The sequence below is a fragment of the Dendronephthya gigantea genome, unplaced genomic scaffold (genome assembly GCF_004324835.1).
Source record: "Dendronephthya gigantea isolate DGI-Jeju-01 unplaced genomic scaffold, DenGig_1.0 000048F, whole genome shotgun sequence".
Classification (NCBI taxonomy): domain Eukaryota; kingdom Metazoa; phylum Cnidaria; class Anthozoa; order Malacalcyonacea; family Nephtheidae; genus Dendronephthya; species Dendronephthya gigantea.
In genome coordinates this window covers 368,623-385,025 of record NW_021163058.1, presented here as the reverse complement: position 1 = coordinate 385,025, position 16,403 = coordinate 368,623, and the positions used below count along the sequence as shown (strand labels likewise).

At 35.1% G+C, this 16,403-nt stretch overlaps 2 protein-coding genes across 3 annotated transcripts; both read left to right on the top strand.

The window, feature by feature from the left end:
- The first annotated feature begins 1,001 nt into the window (after window positions 1-1,001).
- LOC114528292 (sec1 family domain-containing protein 2-like) lies at window positions 1,002-8,021 on the top strand. The gene is made up of 17 exons (XM_028549932.1): window positions 1,002-1,203; window positions 1,413-1,646; window positions 1,795-1,935; window positions 2,325-2,402; window positions 2,722-2,850; window positions 3,261-3,433; window positions 3,664-3,763; window positions 3,901-4,028; window positions 4,216-4,333; window positions 4,904-4,992; window positions 5,318-5,417; window positions 5,547-5,607; window positions 6,327-6,429; window positions 6,674-6,737; window positions 7,063-7,157; window positions 7,265-7,397; window positions 7,577-8,021. Exons 1-17 carry the CDS (start codon window positions 1,006-1,008, stop codon window positions 7,667-7,669), a joined length of 2,037 nt encoding a protein of 678 aa, XP_028405733.1. The 5' UTR covers window positions 1,002-1,005; the 3' UTR covers window positions 7,670-8,021.
- Window positions 8,022-11,006: 2,985 nt separating this feature from the next.
- Window positions 11,007-16,034, top strand: LOC114528165 (probable dolichyl pyrophosphate Glc1Man9GlcNAc2 alpha-1,3-glucosyltransferase). Of its 2 annotated transcripts, none has more exons than XM_028549770.1 (13): window positions 11,007-11,061; window positions 11,203-11,281; window positions 11,945-12,138; window positions 12,471-12,577; window positions 12,923-12,990; window positions 13,285-13,408; window positions 13,615-13,736; window positions 13,915-14,035; window positions 14,306-14,445; window positions 14,658-14,797; window positions 15,019-15,116; window positions 15,317-15,389; window positions 15,567-16,034. In XM_028549770.1, the coding sequence occupies exons 1-13, from the start codon at window positions 11,051-11,053 to the stop codon at window positions 15,811-15,813; spliced, it is 1,524 nt and encodes a 507-aa protein (XP_028405571.1). In that variant the 5' UTR covers window positions 11,007-11,050; the 3' UTR covers window positions 15,814-16,034. The 2 variants fall into 2 exon arrangements, with proteins under 2 accessions (XP_028405571.1, XP_028405570.1); XM_028549769.1 differs by having other exon boundaries at window positions 11,028-11,113.
- Window positions 16,035-16,403: the final 369 nt, after the last annotated feature.

Sequence of the window (16,403 nt, the reverse complement as noted above, 5' to 3'; positions counted from 1 at the left end):
ATCTATAGTTCTTCTAGATTAATAACAAAAGATTTATATTTTACTCGGTTTTCTCAGTAACGTGCTTCAGGTACATATAGTAGTGGGTTTATTTGGTCATAGAGATTATAAATAACACTAGAGGGGGCATCAAGGTCCATTCAAGGAGAAATCATTGGAGAAATTGGGAAGCGCGCTAATGGGGGGAAAATCCAAGTCCCGGATGTTCACTCATTCACGATGTATGAGGCCAAAATAAGTCATTTTAAACGAGTTTTTTCTATTTCTAAATGTTTTTTCCCTAAAATATTATTTCAGGATGCCTAAGGTGGTAAAACTAGTTTTTAAAAAAACACTGTTTTTCCTGAAAAACCTATGGAAAAACCGGCAAAGCGACTCAAAAAACGAATATAAGTTTTTTGATACAAATGGCTATAGCTATGGCTATGGTCCAGACGTCCAGTCCAAATAAATTCGCACAGAGTATCACAGAGTCGGCTTAAAGAAGGAAAAACCCTGGGTACGAGGTTTCTATTGTTTTTGTCAGAGTTTTTGACGTTTCTTTTAATTTTAAAATGGTATAAAACAATTTAATCAAATTCGCAATCGAAGATACAACTGAATACTAGTGATAGGGTGCTTCGCCGCCGGTCTCATCCCCAAATTTTGTATCCATAACTAATATAATATAGTGCACAAAAGCCAAATATCTACGACAAAAGTTGAATATATCTATGAGAGCAGTTCAATGACCACTGACCAAAGGCAACACTCTGGCAACAAGTTTGAACTTGTACTTGCCAGATCATCCCCTTATTTTTCCAGTTATCAAATCATGAAATATACATTTTATCACTGCACATTTTTCATTTTATCATTGCACAAATTGGTAATCGCCTGCACACTAACATTTAACTATTAAAAATTAGGTATTGGGAAAAAACACGAGCAGCCGATGGCTCCGGCTATTCCGACTATGTATATAGCTCAGTGGCCTGCGCAGGAAAATCCAATATGGCCGCTAAAATGGAGGATTTTGCCGCTGGTATAAAAACCAGATTGTTTGAAAAAGAAAAACAAGTATGGCAATCTATCTTTATTGCTGTAAAAAATTCATTGATTTATATTGATGATAATATAGCAGAGCTCTTGCACTGGTCGGGAAGGACACTGGATATGTTCGACGCGGGAGCAATAAGAATACAAAGTATAGATTGTGGTTTGGTAAGCGTGATCAAATAATTTGTATATTTTATATTTGTATTTAATCTATTTATACCCCAATAGGAACAAATTTTGACATGAATGAAAAGGATATCCAATGAATAACAACAGAACATTAGAACGCTCTGACGCCCTCCTGTCCCTAATGAGAAATTATCTTGTAGTAAAATATACCAAATAAGCATTCAATTAATTAATGTAATATTTAGAGTGGCAGTAAAGATGAAAGAAAATCAGTGTTCATCTCAAGTTCGTTACTACCTGGAAAAGGAATTGAGAAAATTCAAAAAATTGTGGAGTCCAGCCATTTTCAGTTTTGTACAATTTTTTGTACAGTAACAGACGGTGACATGTCGCTTGCATTTAAACGAAGAACGAATGTTGAAAATGAATCATTTTATACCAAGCTCAAGGAAAGTGTTAAATTTTGGATGAATCATGAGGTAAATTGATGTAAAATAAATCATTTAATTATATCTCTTTAGCTAGGTTTTTAGTGTTTTATAGTGATGGCCTGATGGATGTAAGATGCTGTTGAAGGAGCAAATTAATTATTTAATTAATCTCATTTATTATTTAAAATATTTTTAGCATGCAACAGTTGAAATTCACCATGTTCCATGTGTTTATGCCAATATTGTTCCTGGTTTGTTTTTCATGCCTTCATTTTCCACATTCTTCCCCATGCTACCTTCTGACCTACCTACAATTATGGAATGGCTAAGAAATAAGGTAACATGTGAGACATTTTATGCATATAAATATATATCTTTGAGGATGATTTCTTTGGGAGAAATAGCCCATTGATGATGTGCCAGAAAAGGTTAATAAGGGTATTATTTGTAGCTCTTAAACTCTTTACTTTGATGTAGCATAACATCATTGCATTCATTTTGATCCTACGATTTTCGGCCGTTTGACATGTTTGGCTGTAAAACAACATAAAATATAATTACAAATTTTCATTATGCAATTGGCATGTGAATTACATCACAGTAAATTTCTTAATTTTGTCCCACATTTTTCAATAATATTCTCTTTTCTGTCTTTCTCTTTAAAAGTAGTTTTACCACATCTTTCTTAAAATTATTTGAGAAAATTTTCACTTTTACTTGTATTAGGGAGATCAAAGAAAATTTAATTCTCTATCTGAAGTGGAAATCCAACACACACCAAATATTTTTCAAGTTAGATTGAAGGTGAGAATGTTGCATTAAACTGTTCATTAACTCAATGTTAGTTCACCTCATTTTCAATAATATCTTGAGATGTCATCTTGCAAATGTTGTAAACAGACTGCCTGTCTTAATGTGGCATCACAGCTAGTTGATCCTATAATTAAAATCTGTGAATATCATGCACCACTGGAAGGCTGCATGCACCACTGGAAGTGTTACAGAAGTGAACTGAACAATAAAAATATTGTCTTAATATGTGTATTAAAATCTATGATTTTATATTTTATTCTATCCAAATTATCCAACAAACCTATCCAATTCCACAAATTTTTCTGTTTAGCTTTTAGCATCAGCATTGAGTTCTTTATTTGATGAGCTTGAACTTAATGAAGACTGTTATGCTATTGGTCATACTTCCAAATTACTTGCGGCTGAACTTGTCAATATTTCTTCTACAAAAATGAAGAAGGTGATTATTTCCACACTTATGCAATCACTCTGTAATTGAGTATAAGTAATTGTAAGCACAACATTGACTTGTAAAAATAAACACAGCACTTCAGCAGAGTTGAAGAAGTAACTATAGTGTATATCTAATAAAGCTATTAATGGTGACATCTATTGCTCATATCAAGCTGAAACCCTTCCTGATTTGCGATAGGATATGCTTTATTGCCATTTATAAACAATCTATTATAAGATTTATAGTCTTAGGGCTGTATTTTAAAAAAAAACTGTCATTGAACTGTAATCAACTTTGAATTGCTGTACATGCACATAGCCCAGTGAAACACATTCTTCATTACACAGAGAAGTGGTTTGACTGCTGTGCCAGTTTTTTTAATAAATAAATAAAATGATATAATTTGATTTTTGTAGAGTGACAATCGCTGTACAGTAATTTTTATTGATCGAACCTTAGATCTAGTTCAAGGCTCATCAAAGTCAACCAGTACATCAATGGCAGATAAAATATTTGAATTACTTCCTGCACTTCCTGGACATAGCCTTGATGTTGGCATTGATATGAGCACTCTTATTTCATCAACAAAGTAAGATTATGGACACTATCATGCAATATGATTTAGCTGTTAAATCAATTTGTGAGGAATGTTTTTATATCTGATTTAATCCTATTTTAAATTGTATCTTTGTTTTAAAATCACATTGTGCCCTAAAACATTGACCTAGCTTTCCTGTACAAGGGGGTAGGAACATGCAAGGTTAGCCTAAGAACGCTAACCTTTGCTTATTAAGCAAATATATCTGTTCCTCCTTTTAGTTCAAAGAACAACATACTAGTTCCAGGATCAATAGCTCACAGTCTCTTACACAAAGATGCTCAAGATTTATTTTCGTCCATAGTTATGGAAAACAAAAAGGTGCAACTTAACATATGTACGTGTTTACGTTCTCATGAGCATAATTTTTTTGAAGCAATTAATTTGAAAAAAAGTCAATGACAATGTGCATGCTAGTGATTGTATTTTGCATGTTTTGAAGTTTTTTATGGTTATAGAAATGCTTATCAAAAATCCACACGAAATTAATGAATCTTTTAAAAGAAGAGTCAATTTCTGTCCCAGAAGAGAATCATATTGGAAACGCTACTTCTGAAAAATTATCATCATTGATAAAATATTTTAGGTATGATATAATACTGGTACAACGTTCACTGCATATTGATACTACTGTTTATAATGTGGAGATTTATAGTTATTAAATATGTTCAATACTGCATGTAATTTTTTTATATATAGCCTAATAGTCCTTTTGTTTTTCGCGTAATTTCTGATTCTGACAGGATGATACATTAATTTATAATGACTTTTAGAAATGATATGAGACTATTTGTAAAGCACTCAGCCGTGCTACAAGTGGCTATGGCCGTAATTAATACAGCAGAGCATCACGATAATCCAAAATATGAAGAAATTGAAAGCACAGAAAAAGTAAATATGCCAAGTATATTTTCTAACCCAGGGGATGAAAGAATATAGTTTGTCCCGTTATTTGTTGTACAGGAAAGCAGATGAAGGAAACGCGGAATAAATTTTGGGTTGAGGGGACCAAAGAATGAGCATTTTTGGGGTGAGGGGACCAAAGAATGAGCATTTTTGTGGGGAGGGGTGAGCCCGGATAGGAAGATTTCCAAACGTTTATAGCCTGTCAGAACCCAGAAAATGCAATCAAATTCACCAGCTGCAGTTTAGATCGTTTCCTACAAAACAAAACGAAACAAAACAAAACAAAAAAACTCAACGTCTCAGAATTACAGCGCTAAACAGATACTAAAAAAATACTAAACAAATACTAAACAAGTGGAAAGTTTGTAAGTAACACTTGTTATAAATTACCACAATTACTGAACATTACATGATTAAACATTATATCAAATACATTATTATAATCCCTTCAAGGCTATTACTGTAACAATAATTGAAATATTTATAATAATATCCTTGTTTCCTCATTTCATCAATTGTTAATTTTAAAACATTCACAATTTTTTTTCATGACAGGTACTGCAGCTAAGTCTAAACGAAGAGGATTCGCCAAGTTGTTTATCCCATATTTTAATGTTGTTAAAAAATGTGAGAGATGGAGAGAGGTAGGATAAATAACGGGTTGTTCTTTGTTTCAAACCTTCTGACGATTAATTTAGGTTCCATCTTACTGCTGAACTTTTAAATGAAAAAAATAGGAAGGTTATGTACAAAAATTAGTACAAAAATTTCAAATAAAATGTTCAGAAGATCGGTTTATGAAACTACCAAAAAATGATGTGTCGTATAGTGTCTATGATACTACGGTTAAAACATAAATTTTCATAAAGTTAATTACTATTAGCTGTATTTTGCATACATGCATAATATCACGTTTATCTTGATCATAATTTTATTAAAAATTGCTGATTTTGTGTTGACTATGTGCAGATCGTACTGTCTTGAAGACGTATTTCTGTTGCTCATATACATATTCTCTTTGGTTGGAGATGAGAGCTCTGATTCACTCCAGGAGGAAAGCGAACTTCAGGTTTGTCTCACAAACTGAGTCGCATATTTGAATATAAAATAAATATATAAAATAAATTTAAACTAAACAATAAATCGACGCTTGGCAGCATGTACGTTGTTACATACATCATACATTCATATGTTTTAGGACACCATTGTTCAGGATATTTTATCTGGGACATTAAAAGTTAAAACAAAATGTATAATTGGTGAGTTCTCTTATGTTATGAAATTGTGTTTTTCTCTCTCAGGTTTTCTCTCCTCTGATAATCTCTCTTGACATTCTCTTCTCTAATAAACACTCCAGAGTCTCCTCGTCTCTAATCATCTCCCTCTTCAGAGTCTCCTCGTCTCTAATCACCTTCCTCTTCAGAGTCCCCTCGCCTCTAATCACCTCCCTCTTCAGAGTCTCCTCGTCTCTAATCACCTTCCTCTTCAGAGTCTCCTCGTCTCTAATCACCTTCCTCTTCAGAGTCTCCTCGTCTCTAATCACCTTCCTCTTCAGAGTCTCCTCGCCTCTAATCACCTTCCTCTTCAGAGTCTCCTCGTCTCTAATCACCTTCCTCTTCAGAGTCTCCTCGTCTCCAATCACCTTCCTCTTCAGAGTCTCCTCGTCTCTAATCACCTTCCTCTTCAGAGTCTCCTCGTCTCTAATCACCTTCCTCTTCAGAGTCTCCTCGTCTCTAATCACCTTCCTCTTCAGAGTCTCCTCGTCTCTAATCACCTTCCTCTTCAGAGTCTCCTCGTCTCTAATCACCTTCCTCTTCAGAGTCTCCTCGTCTCTAATCACCTTCCTCTTCAGAGTCCCCTCGCCTCTAATTATCTCCCTCTTCAGAGTCCCCTCGTCTCTAATCATCTCCCTCTTCAGAGTCCCCTCGTCTCTAATTACCTGTTCAAAGTAATTCTCTCACGCTAATTTTGTGAACAGATGTGAACAAAGATGGTCAAAATGTGATAAAAAATAAGATAACCGGATGTTTTCAAAAGCTTTCAGGATTGAAGCATTTACGACATAATTTTACATCATTCAGGTAACATCAAATATATTATAACCTGTTTATATTATCAACATGGGACATTTCCTTATCATCCCCCAGTTGACTTTCTTACATGAGAATTTGGCAAGACGAGAAATTTCCTACGACGTTATTTTCTTGAAATTTTCAAGATAGTTTTGCATAAAAATTGGTGTTAAGTGACAATTAGTTTAGTCAGATTAAAAATATCCGAAAAATGCAGTCAGTAATCAACATCAAAAAACGTTTTACTTTTCAGAGATTTGTTCGCAAACACATCATCTCTACACAATTTACGTTCGTACGAATCGTTAGTTAAACAGGTACAAGTATATACGTCTATGTTTTTATATATGAAACTTTCCCCCCAACGCCCCCCCCCCCCCCCCCCCATGCAGTAAACTGTCCACTCGAGGTGTACGTGCCTTGACGTACTGATTACTTGTATGATTTTTTCAATTTTTACTTGTGTGATTACTGGTAATTGAGCAAGTTAGGAGACTATATGTGTCTACTGGTATGGTATGTAAAACATTGCGTGAATGGTTGAATTGAATGAATGACAAAAGTGAATAATTGATATTTTAAAACGAGGGTTTTTATATAAACAACATCGTGAAAGAAAACTTATGCTCCTTGTTTTTATAGATTATTGAAAAAGTGTTTGACCCGAAGAAGATCGAAATAAATGACATTGAGTTTAAATCAACAAGATTGAAAGATTTTATTAAGAGTGGCTTTAGGTAAATTGACCATCATTTAGTACTTGCATATAAAACGTACATATGTGTTATGTCATAACACAAGTTAGTGATTCCTAGATCAGTTGATATTCTCGTCGTTTCTTTAGTCTGTTCATGAATGTTTCAAAGCCTCATCCCAGTGATCATCCTGTTCTCTTCTTATTTCTTGTCGGCGGAGTTACGTGTTCTGAAGTTAAACAAATCCATGAGTACATTTCATCGCAGAATATTACATCCCAGGTAAAAGACTTGCTATCTAAATGAATGTATATACCTGTAGACTTATTGAATAATACTGTAATCGCTGTATACTTATTGAATAGTACTTATTAATACTGTTTGCGAAGTTTCTGCTGTGAAAGTAGGGTTATATTGATGGTTAATTTTGATCTTTGTATTGTTTTCATTTTTATATATAGATCATCATTGGTAGCACGAAAATATTGAACTCTCGGGATATCTTGAGTCATATATTTTCTAATGATAATGTTTTGACTATGCCATACAGTTGATGATTCATCTCATTATCATTATTTATTGGTTAACTCCGTCACGGGCAAACACTCCTATATGAATTTGGATAAATTTGACCGCCCCATCCAAGATGGTCATCTCCGGTCGAACCCGGGACTTTGCGTGTCGTGGTGATGGGACAAATTTCGTATCCCGGAAGGAAAGCTTGACTGGCCAGACGGACTGCTATCCTGCATGGATTGACGCGTGTACAACTACACTCAGCGTCAAAGAGTGCCAACATTGAACTAACTTGTTTAGTCAATGCCGTAATGAACGCTTTAGTTTTTTAACTAAGACTCCTGTAGTACCCAATAACCGGGTATAATTGGATCAAAATTAGATTTTAATTAAATCATTGTTCTCCCAGAATAAGAACGAGAGGTTTATGTTTTTGCCTGACGCTTCGCTCATCCAAACAGAAATTTTTATCGAAGACTTGCAATGCGATTCTACTTTTAATGTAAAGTGGTTCAACTTTCGTTAGTAGAAAATCTTGAGTTGTTTTCAATGTCAGATATTTTGAAATATGAATTTGAAAACTCGCAGGGAAAGCCAGGGGATTTATCCAGACTTTTGATCGACAGTTCTCGGGCTGAAGGCACTAACGAGAACGCAGAGTTGACAGTCTGAATGTCTTTGTCGCTGTTTTACTGCTGTAAGGTTGATGAAGATGTTTGATGTTTATGAATGATTTCTGGTATTGTACTATTGTTTGATTCAGAGACTGAGCCATGCAGAGACTGGGGAGAGTATTCAGGGGTAAACTAAGGTGGTTTTCAGTCGATATAAATTTTTATATCCGTTCCATATATATTTAATAACAGTGTTTTTTGCATGTAAAAGAAAAACTTGGAAAGCATGCAAAAAAAAAAAATTTGGAAAGAATGTAAAAACACCCAAAAGAGATCATCCAGCCTATGCCACAATCTAACCTGGTTATACAACCGGCTGCAATATACCAACATAGTTACAACTACGAAAGGTGCAAGGACAGTTGCTATAGGAAGAACTCCCCCCTATAACTCACACCTTAACGGCCGTCTAAGGGGGAGATGCACTACGGCCCCCAGACCATGATGTATGTGCACCTAACCGTTACGTCTCAGTGAGAAACAGAGTATGCATCGCCACAAGCCTAGCGTCATAGACGAATCAGCTACAGTGGCTAGCCCTGAGAGCGAAGATAAATTTAACGTATTTAAGCTTTTCCTGGTCTCGGGAGGCGGTCCCTAACAAGTATTGCATAGAAAACGACTAATAAGGCACACGCTTGGAAATGACAAGATTTAAACGCCTAAACGTTTTTTAAGTGTTTTTAACGAGAAATTTTAGTGTTTTGATATCCTTTTAAGGCTAGTTTCCACTCAGGAAAAATCTCCTTTGGATCGGAACGGACAGGAAAATTTCCTTTGCCGGTGAGTTCTCAGGCGGCGTTTATACAAAGGAAACTTTTCAGTGCTGTCCGATCCAAAGGAGAATTTTCCTGAGTGGAAACTAGCCTCTAGAAATTAGATAGTGTTTTGAAACAATCCTTGTTGGTTTTTAACGTCAAAAGAGTCATCATTCTCCAAAGGAAACTCATAATAAATGACTGAACGGCTTAGTTTACTTAAATGTTTTGTTAACTTTGTGTTTAGTATATGAAGGTCTGAAAACTTAACACGAGTTCCCGTAATGGATCTGAGCGTGAAAGATCAACAAATCATCAAGACTGTTATCCAGTTTATTGTAGCCTTGGGTATTTGTCCCAACCTTTTTGAAGGAGTAGGTGCAGCCTCTACACAAAGAACTGGTTTTGGTGATGCTTTGTGTGCTGAGCAAGAGATCAAGTGTCCGCAATGTTTGTATAAGTGTGCATAATGGTCTTAGTTAATTGTCTTGACGAGCCCTCATTAAGCGGAGAGATGTTGTGCTGATGTTAAGTTTGGCTAACTCTGGCTTCAGTGTATAATACCTGCGTGGTTCGATTCATTGTGGCGAGGAATAGAATGGTTGCAGTAGGTTTGTCGACTTTCTCTACAAGTGCCGTCCCAAACTTCGAAGTTATGTATTTGAAATTAAATCAAAGTTGGATTTTATATGCAATCAAATGGGAATAACAATTGAATGTGCTATTAAAATGCCCATAAACACGCTGTGTTTCTTGTTGTGAAATGAAAATTTAGCTACAGAAGAATTCAGGGTGATTCATCGAGATTATGGTCTGCATGTCATTGGGATCTAACCTGGATTACCATACTGCGCTGGTATACCAAACAAGGTGAAGTCTTAGTTCAAACTATCTCATGGATCAGTATTAATGAATATTTAAACTAAGTTCACAATTAGTAGAAAATCTTGAGTTGTTTTCAATGTCAGATTATTTGAAAGTATGAATTTGAAAACTCGCAGGGAAAGCCAGGGGATTTATCCAGACTTTTGATCGACAATTCTCGGGCTGAAGGCACTAACGAGAACGCAGAGTTGACAGTCTGAATGTCTTTGTCGCTGTTTTACTGCTGTAAGGTTGATGAAGATGTTTGATGTTTATGAATGATTTCTGGTATTGTACTATTGTTTGATTCAGAGACTCAGCCATGCAGAGACTGGGGAGAGTATTCAGGGGTAAACTAAGGTGGTTTTCAGTCGATATAAATTTTTATATCCGTTCCATATATATTTAATAACAGTGTTTTTTGCATGTAAAAGAAAAACTTGGAAAGCATGCAAAAAAAAAAAAAATTTGGAAAGAATGTAAAAACACCCAAAAGAGATCATCCAGCCTATGCCACAATCTAACCTGGTTATACAACCGGCTGCAATATACCAACATAGTTACAACTACGAAAGGTGCAAGGACAGTTGCTATAGGAAGAACTCCCCCCCATAACTCACATCTTAACGGCCGTCTAAGGGGGAGATGCACTACGGCCCCCAGACCATGATGTATGTGCACCTAACCGTTACGTCTCAGTGAGAAACAGAGTATGCATCGCCACAAGCCTAGCGTCATAGACGAATCAGCTACAGTGGCTAGCCCTGAGAGCGAAGATAAATTTAACGTATTTAAGCTTTTCCTGGTCTCGGGAGGCGGTCCCTAACAAGTATGTGCACAGAAAACGACTAATAAGGCACACGATTGGAAATGTCAAGATTTAAACGTCTAAACGTTTTTTAAGTGTTTTTAGCGAGAAATTTTAGTGTTTTGATATTCTTTTAGAAAAACTCCCCCCCCCCATAACTCACATCTTAAGCTACCAATCTCGCCCCCGAGATTTCCTCTGGCGAGAAAACAAAGATAATCCTAAGTTCCAGTGAGATAATTATGTTCCCACTGAGGGAACTGAGAGGAACTGAAGGGATAATCCATTATCAGGCAATATGGCGGACGAAAATCAATGGTTTTTTGGTAAAGTCGCTGCGTTTTCAGTTCTTCTGAAGTTACTACTTATCCCAGCATAGTAAATACACTCTCATATCATCTATATTATTCCAAAACTTTATTACCACATCAGTCGTTTCATACTGATAGTTTTGTTTCACTTTGTAGTCGCTCAACTGACTTCCAAGTGCATAGAAACTGGCTTGCTATAACTAACAGCTTGCCAATTTCAAAATGGTACTACGAGGCAAGTTTATGCTTATTTTCAATTTTATTCACTTTTGAATATTTCTCGAGATATCTTTATTAGGATTGATAGTTCACCCAGAGGGCAGGGGGCAGGACGTCAATGTTAAAACATTTATTCAAGGCTCGTTGAATCTTTAACAAATTAAACAAAAGTCGTAAAAATGCATAGTTACGACTTTCAAGAAAACATTTGAATTAGTTACCCAAACGTATATCTGTATAAAAAAGACAAGTGGAAATATTATTTCATGACCATCCAGCCTATTTCATAAGCATGTTTTCTTAAATTATATGTACATCAAGGTACCTTGATCAAGTAGGTGACAAGGTGATATGACTCATCAGTCATGACTGGTAACTGTTTCAATATCCAACATCATTTTAGTTCACAATTCTACTAAATAAATATGATCTTTGCGCAATTTTTGGGCAAAAACAGCTGCGCCCTTCATTGTTTAATATTAGCTGAACAGCCTGAACTGATGCTATCAGATTAGAATTCCTCTTCAACATTGTAATGCTTCATTCACCAAACCAGACATCCATACACAACTTTAATATGATCTATATCTATTGTATGGAGTTGTTGACAGCATTTCATGAGAAGGTGTACAAAGATGTAAAGTTTTACCTTATTTTGAATGTTGCTATATATTCTTAGAAAACATCACAGTGGACTCTTGATTACCCACCATTTTTTGCCTGGTTGGAATTCCTGCTTTCTCAATTTGCATCTTTGGTGGATTCAAACATGACCAAAGTTGAAAATTTGGGATATGCTAGTGTGGAAACTGTTATTTTTCAACGACTGAGTGTCATTGCAGCAGACTTGGTGCTACTTTATGCAGGCTATCAGTAAGTGTAAAATATGTTCAGGTGTAACTTGATTCCCTTCCCATCACAGCTAGAAATTTCCTTTACAGTATTGAATTCATTAACAATTCTATATAGAGGTAGCTATTCTCTAAGATGGTTAGAGCATGATCATGTGTGCTCTATGGGATATAGAGTCCCTTGAATTAGATAAAAGGACACTTGGGGCGAAAGACTTTTTATCGATCTAATTCTCGGGACTCTATATCCCATAGAGCATGTGTGATCATGCTCTAACCATTACTTTACTTAGGAGTCAATTTTTAATTAAAATTTCATTAACTATATCTCTAGCTGTATTTTTTCTGTTCTAGATACTATTGCTATAAAAACAAGTCTGCATCAAAGTTGGGGAATTCATATAAGCCACAGTTTGTCTGCATTCTTTTTATTTTAAATTTTGGTCTCATCATAGTAGATCGTATCTTTTAAGTTATTCTGAATTAACTAGTCAGTAGTTAGTTAACTAGTCATTACTTAGTTAACTAGTTAGTAGTTAGTTAACTAGTTAGTAGTTAGTTAACTAGTCAGTAGTTTTTGTACAATACGGAATATGAACAACACAGGGGGAAGAAAGTATATATAAAGAGTTCCATTTCATTGAGTCTAAAGAAATTCTAGGAAGATTTTGTCATCAATTATAACAGAATAGATCACAGATTCCAGTCAATTTTCTTTTTTATACATTGTAGAAGCATTTACATAACCCAGGTCTGACAACTCTTATCTTGACATGTTTGTGCTTTGTTTCATTAACACTCCTCAGATATTCACTTTCAATATAATGGTTTTCTCTTTGGAATTCTTATCCTCTCTATTACCAGAATGTTTGAGGTAAGTGTTAACTCTGGTATGTCTTTCTGTAGAGTTTTTCCAACAGGTGGATGGAAGAACAATCATCGTAACAGTAAATTGATTAGGTTTTAACATACATTTTTGCCAAAGTGAAATAACTAAAATTTCTAAATAATATGAAAAGAAAAGTTAAGATTTTAGAACCTAATGTTTAGCTCAATTCTGTTTTTTTAAAAGAACAATTTCCCCTGAAAATGGTTAAATTATCTTTCAAAGCTTCTGCAATTGTACTTTGCTCACATGTAATATTGAGAAACATTGACTTTTGTTTAGAATGAATTTCTTTGGTCAGCATTTTGGTATTCTGTTCTTGTCAACTTCAAGCACATATATCTGTACATTGCTCCTGCATATTTTGTTTATTTGTTAAAACGTTATTGTTTTAAGCATCCACAGGGTAAGAAAATTTATTATTCTTTGCTTGGTTTTAGACTTTTAGTGGTATGCTCGCAGTATGTTGAAGGCAAAACAGCGGCAGCGCTTTAAATTATTAATACCAGAATAAAGGAAACTTCTACCTTACTAAACCATGTTTCGTTTTGGACGTTAATTGAAATATATAAAAAGTATATGAATAAATAAATATTTTATTTATTTATTTAGGTTCTATGACGAGTTATTGGTTGGGTGTTAATATTAGGAATCTGCTACCTTTTCAGTTGATGAAACTTGGATTTCTTGTGATATCCGTGTTCTCTGTTTCGTTCGGTCCTTTTATAGCATTGGTAAATATATTTCAACCTGACAATTTGATATAAATGTTTATAGTTCAGCCTTGTACCCGGGATAAAACGACAATGTAGGAGAGTATTACTGATCCCTGCAAAGGTCTTTTTGATCTATCCTATTTTACGTCATATATTAATGTATATTAATTTCTTCGTTTTTCTGATATATTTCCAGGGACAATTGCAGCAGGTTCTGCAACGTTTATTTCCATTCAAGCGCGGCTTATGCCACGCGTATTGGGCGCCAAACTTTTGGGCGTTATATAATGTTGTTGATAAGATCCTGGCGACAATAGGTAAATAGGGTAACAGGTATAGTTTCTCCATCGGGTAAAGAAAAGGCCAGAGAATAGGCATTGCCCAAAACATGAGAGAAAAGCACTTGGAGAAATATTAAGTGCCGGTGCAACTTATACCATTCAATGTTGTCATTTTGTTGAGATTTCCTTATATTTAATATTTTCACCTCCCTTTCCTGTTCTGTCTCATATCATTATATTTATGTGAAAGCTATTCTAATTATAAAAGTTTATTCAGGAACTGAAAATGATTTCTTTTATATCTAGGCAGTAAACTAGGTTTGGAGAACTTACTTGAGTTGCGGTCAGCTTCGATGACTGGAGGTCTTGTTCGTCATAGTCAACACGCAGTTCTTCCCTCAGTATCACCACTAGTCACATTAGTATTGACATTACTCGCAATGATGGTAGGTGAATGCAACGCGGGTATGATTAAGAAGTGTCAGTATATACGAAACGTCAAAGTTGACTAAATTATGTAGCATTTATGTTTTAGCGAAATCTTTAAATAAAACTATATATGCTGTCTTTCTGACGTCGTTCCTCGCGTTCACAGTCTCTTGGTTGGTAAATAAAACGTTGTTAAAAATCTAACAACGTATTTTTGTATAATTTTTAGCCATGTTTGATAAACCTATGGATAAAGCGTTGTAATTCCGAAAGGTTTTTGAAAGCGATTGTATTATGTGCTTATTGCTCATTTATATTCGGTTGGCACGTTCACGAAAAAGCTGTTCTTTTAATCACAATTCCATTAAGGTAGAGTTGTTGTTTTTTTGTGAAGTTTTATTGCAACTAAACGTGAGCTCTACGAGCCCATCAGGGTTGTGAAAGCAAGATTATTAGTAATTTATTACGACAGTTTTTTATTAGCATGGTTGTCGACTATTACAAATCTTTTATATACTTTCGATATGAAACAACCGTCCTTATTCACGTGGAAATCACAATATTTAAAGCAGTATTTTATCTGTTTTTAGTCTTTTATCGCTAGAGAGTCGTATATATGCTCGGATTTTTGTTATTGTATCGACAGCGGGAAATCTTTCTTTATTTCCTTTATTGTTTCAACGACCAGGTAAAGACAAATGTCAAACAATGTAAAGAAGTTTACCGCTGATTGCCATGATTCCAAGCTTGGCACCGTGTCATTGTAGCCAAGAAAATGTTTAGAGCTGTGGATTAGTTGTATCTAGTTCTGGTGTTTTAAAATTCTGTTTAGAAATTGCGTTTTTATTCATCTTGAAACGATTTGAAACCGTTACTTTTATTATCTAGAAACACCAATTAAAGTCATTCTGATGTTATTGTACACTTCACTTACGTTTTGGGCTGTTACAAAAGTGTTCTGGTAAGTAATAATAACTATTACATCACAAATATACCATTCAATTTTATCCTATCGTAGTTAACATCGATACAATTTAATCGCCTGTATAAGAATCGTATAAAAGTCCATTACAATGTCTATGTTCCCCCATTTATTAAATTTAATAGTTTATTCACTTATTCTTCTTTCCTTATGCAGTTCATCAGGAAATAAACCAAATCAGCATGTTCTTCGTTGGTACGAGAACATTTATCTATTTGGACTAATTCCTCTGGAAATTTATAACTTACTTATTCATAGCGCGTTAGGATTTGATTTAACGTTGCCATTTCTGCCATTACTACTCACGTCTGTTTACTGCTCTGTCGGAATTCTGTGGTCTTGGCTGTTGTTTTACTACTCTGTTTTAACCGAAGGGGATCATGATAAAGTGTCCATAGACTGAGGAGAATTGATCAAGAATTGAAACACACCAGGTTGAAGGAATATGAACACTGAATGTGAGTTGCCGGGCAATGCTCATCCATTTTCGGATGAGTCGAATATGACACTGATTATTATGTGGAGATAAGACAACCTCCTACCCAGGGTACCCAGGATACGAGTTTGGGGATATGATTAGTCAAGAATACGCTTTATCAATGCGCACTAGGGAGGGACTGGTGATTAGACTTTCTTTCATGCAGTATTTGCATTTAAAGTGTTGTTCTTATCAAGACTTTAATGATGACATTATATATTTCCATTAAATGGGAACAAACCGAGTACGAAATATTGTTACTTTTAAGCTTAAGTAAATAATTCATGGGCCGGTTGTTCGAAAGGCGTTTAGCCTAAACGTCGGCAGGGCCGTAGCTAGACCACTTGGGGGGGGGTGTATATTCATGTTTATCTACCGTAGGAACAATAGCGTGCAAAAGAAATCAGTCGGGCATAATAAGATGATTTTTGAATATACACCTCCCCCCCCCCAATTAAGCTTCTAGCTACAGCTCTGATTACGTCGGATAAGCTGGATTATTCAAACAACTGATC

Coding starts and splice junctions, on each gene's coding strand:
- LOC114528165 (XM_028549769.1), top strand. CDS start 11,034: ATGGCGGACGAAAATCAATGGTTTTTTGGTAAAGTCGCTGCGTTTTCA. Junction 14,036..14,305: donor TAAGATCCTGGCGACAATAG/GTAAATAGGGTA, acceptor TTTTATATCTAG/GCAGTAAACTAGGTTTGGAG. Junction 15,117..15,316: donor TTTATTGTTTCAACGACCAG/GTAAAGACAAAT, acceptor TTTATTATCTAG/AAACACCAATTAAAGTCATT.
- LOC114528292 (XM_028549932.1), top strand. CDS start 1,006: ATGGAGGATTTTGCCGCTGGTATAAAAACCAGATTGTTTGAAAAAGAA. Junction 1,647..1,794: donor AATTTTGGATGAATCATGAG/GTAAATTGATGT, acceptor AAATATTTTTAG/CATGCAACAGTTGAAATTCA. Junction 7,158..7,264: donor TTTATTAAGAGTGGCTTTAG/GTAAATTGACCA, acceptor TCGTTTCTTTAG/TCTGTTCATGAATGTTTCAA.